This window comes from Triticum dicoccoides, chromosome 2A (genome assembly GCF_002162155.2).
Source record: "Triticum dicoccoides isolate Atlit2015 ecotype Zavitan chromosome 2A, WEW_v2.0, whole genome shotgun sequence".
Classification (NCBI taxonomy): Eukaryota; Viridiplantae; Streptophyta; class Magnoliopsida; order Poales; family Poaceae; genus Triticum; species Triticum dicoccoides.
The window spans coordinates 736,920,508-736,922,396 of NC_041382.1; the positions used below are offsets into that span (position 1 = coordinate 736,920,508).

Sequence of the window (1,889 nt, forward strand, 5' to 3'; positions counted from 1 at the left end):
TCAACTGCAAGTACGCGTGAGAATCTCTGCCCCCTCTCCCTTTGCCCACCTCGATTGGGTAGAATAGGAATGAGCCATTTCTCTATGTTTTTTTTGGCAAGGTTGTTGGCATCCAAGCTAGCAAGTAGGTGTTGCGGTTCAATGTTTACACGAATTTAGGCACTGGTGGACGGAAGTGTGGCATGTGGGCTGGGCACTCGTGCCAAACGCCGAAAATATGCAACCTCGCTTTTGGCAAGCCACCATGGAAGACGCAAGTTAATTAAAGTTTTTCACGTCACCTTTCATGAGCGTAAGCGCCAATCAGATCTTGCTCTGCACGCCAAATATATCTGCCATCACCATCCATCCCAGCTTTCTTTTTGATCAACAAACACCACAACCCTCTCGAATCCGCAGAAATGATGGTGGGAAAAGGCCAGCATGCATGCATGCATGGGCCAATGTAATCCTACGGCGTTGGCGGAGAAAAATAGGTCGACGTGGCAGCATATGCCGTGGCAAGTGTAAATCAATCCAAACTGCCCCTCGTCTCCCGCACGGATAATTGGATATGCTTTTCTTGTAATCAACATACGGCTGAGACGGAGTTGGCGTTTCTAACTGGCTCTATCCCAAGATAAAATATATAAACCGCTAGTAGATAACAAATCGATCAATATTATGGGATTTATTCCGCGGCATGGATAATTATAGGGTTTCGCTTGCCACCGAAGCAACCGGACGTGCACAAATTACCCACAAATGCAGGGGAGGGTTCGAGCGAATTCCACTCTGAATTTTCGCCCTTGTCAATTGCCTGCAAAAGGAGAACTAGGCTGTAGCCTAGTGGCAAGGGAGCGCAGTGGCGTCTCCAGCAATCAGGGTTCGAGCCACGTCGGGGACGAATTTCTGGTTCTCACAAGGGATGCTTCTCCTATATCAATAAACCATGAGTGTTAGTGCCCATGAGTTTCATCTTCAATTGCCTGCGAAAGCGAGAGATCCCGGAGGAAATTCCTTGGTGCCCCCCAAAGTCTCCGGTCTTGGGAGGTTGCACGCGTAGTTTTGCTAGATATATATTCCACCCTTCTCCCTAATCGATCGCTCTCACGCCAATAGTTTAGTCGAACCGAACACCGAAGACTTTGACCCCGCGATCGGCGATCCAACTGCCTCACCAGGCTTATTATCTCTATCTCCCCGCCCCGCAAGGCGCAAGCTCTTCCCACAGCTTTCCTCCTAGCCAGCTCCGCCCTCTCCTTCCTCCTCCTCCAGCCGAAAGCAGCAATGGTGAGGCTGGGGCCTCTCGCCGCGCAGCACTCGGGAGCGTTCGCCCGCGACCTGGGGCTGGGGAGCCCCGCGGCGCTCGTGGCCTTCGCGGTCGTCGCGACGGTGGCGGTGGCGGCCGTGGCGGCCTTCGGCTGCGCCAAGGGGGCCAAGAAGCCGCGCCGGCAGGACAACAACAACGTGTACTACTACGGCCAGGGGTACCCACCGCCGCCCCCCGCGGGCGCGTACGGCTACCCGGCGCAGCAGCCTCCCCCCGGCTACGCGTACCCGCCGCCGCCCGTCGACGCCGGGAGGAAGCAGGGAGGGCGCATGGGAGCCGGCGCGGGTCTCGCCCTCGGCGCAGGCGCCGGCCTGGCCACCGGCGTCATCGTCGGCTCGGCGCTCAGCTCCGGCTGCGGAGGCGGCTGCGGCGGCGGATGCGGTGGCGGCTGCGGCGGTTGACTTGATCGTACCACGACGTGCTTATCGGCTTGCGTTGGTGTGCGTAGTGGTTAGGCAGTTGGGGCTTTGATAATTGTATAGATACTGCTACTACTATACCGTCGCGTGTGATGATCGGCATCCCTCTATGTCCACTTGTTTAATTATTACTACGTGATGAGTATATTGTGAAAGCA

General features: G+C 55.8%; 1 protein-coding gene across 1 annotated transcript; it reads left to right on the forward strand.

Annotated features, from left to right (window-relative positions):
• Positions 1-1,076: 1,076 nt before the first annotated feature.
• Positions 1,077-1,889, forward strand: LOC119352153 (protein SRC2 homolog). Its single transcript, XM_037618875.1, has one exon. The coding sequence runs from the start codon at positions 1,270-1,272 to the stop codon at positions 1,711-1,713; it is 444 nt and encodes a 147-aa protein (XP_037474772.1). The 5' UTR covers positions 1,077-1,269; the 3' UTR covers positions 1,714-1,889.

Excerpts from the sequence above, each read along its gene's own strand:
- LOC119352153 (XM_037618875.1), top strand. The coding sequence starts at position 1,270 with ATGGTGAGGCTGGGGCCTCTCGCCGCGCAGCACTCGGGAGCGTTCGCC.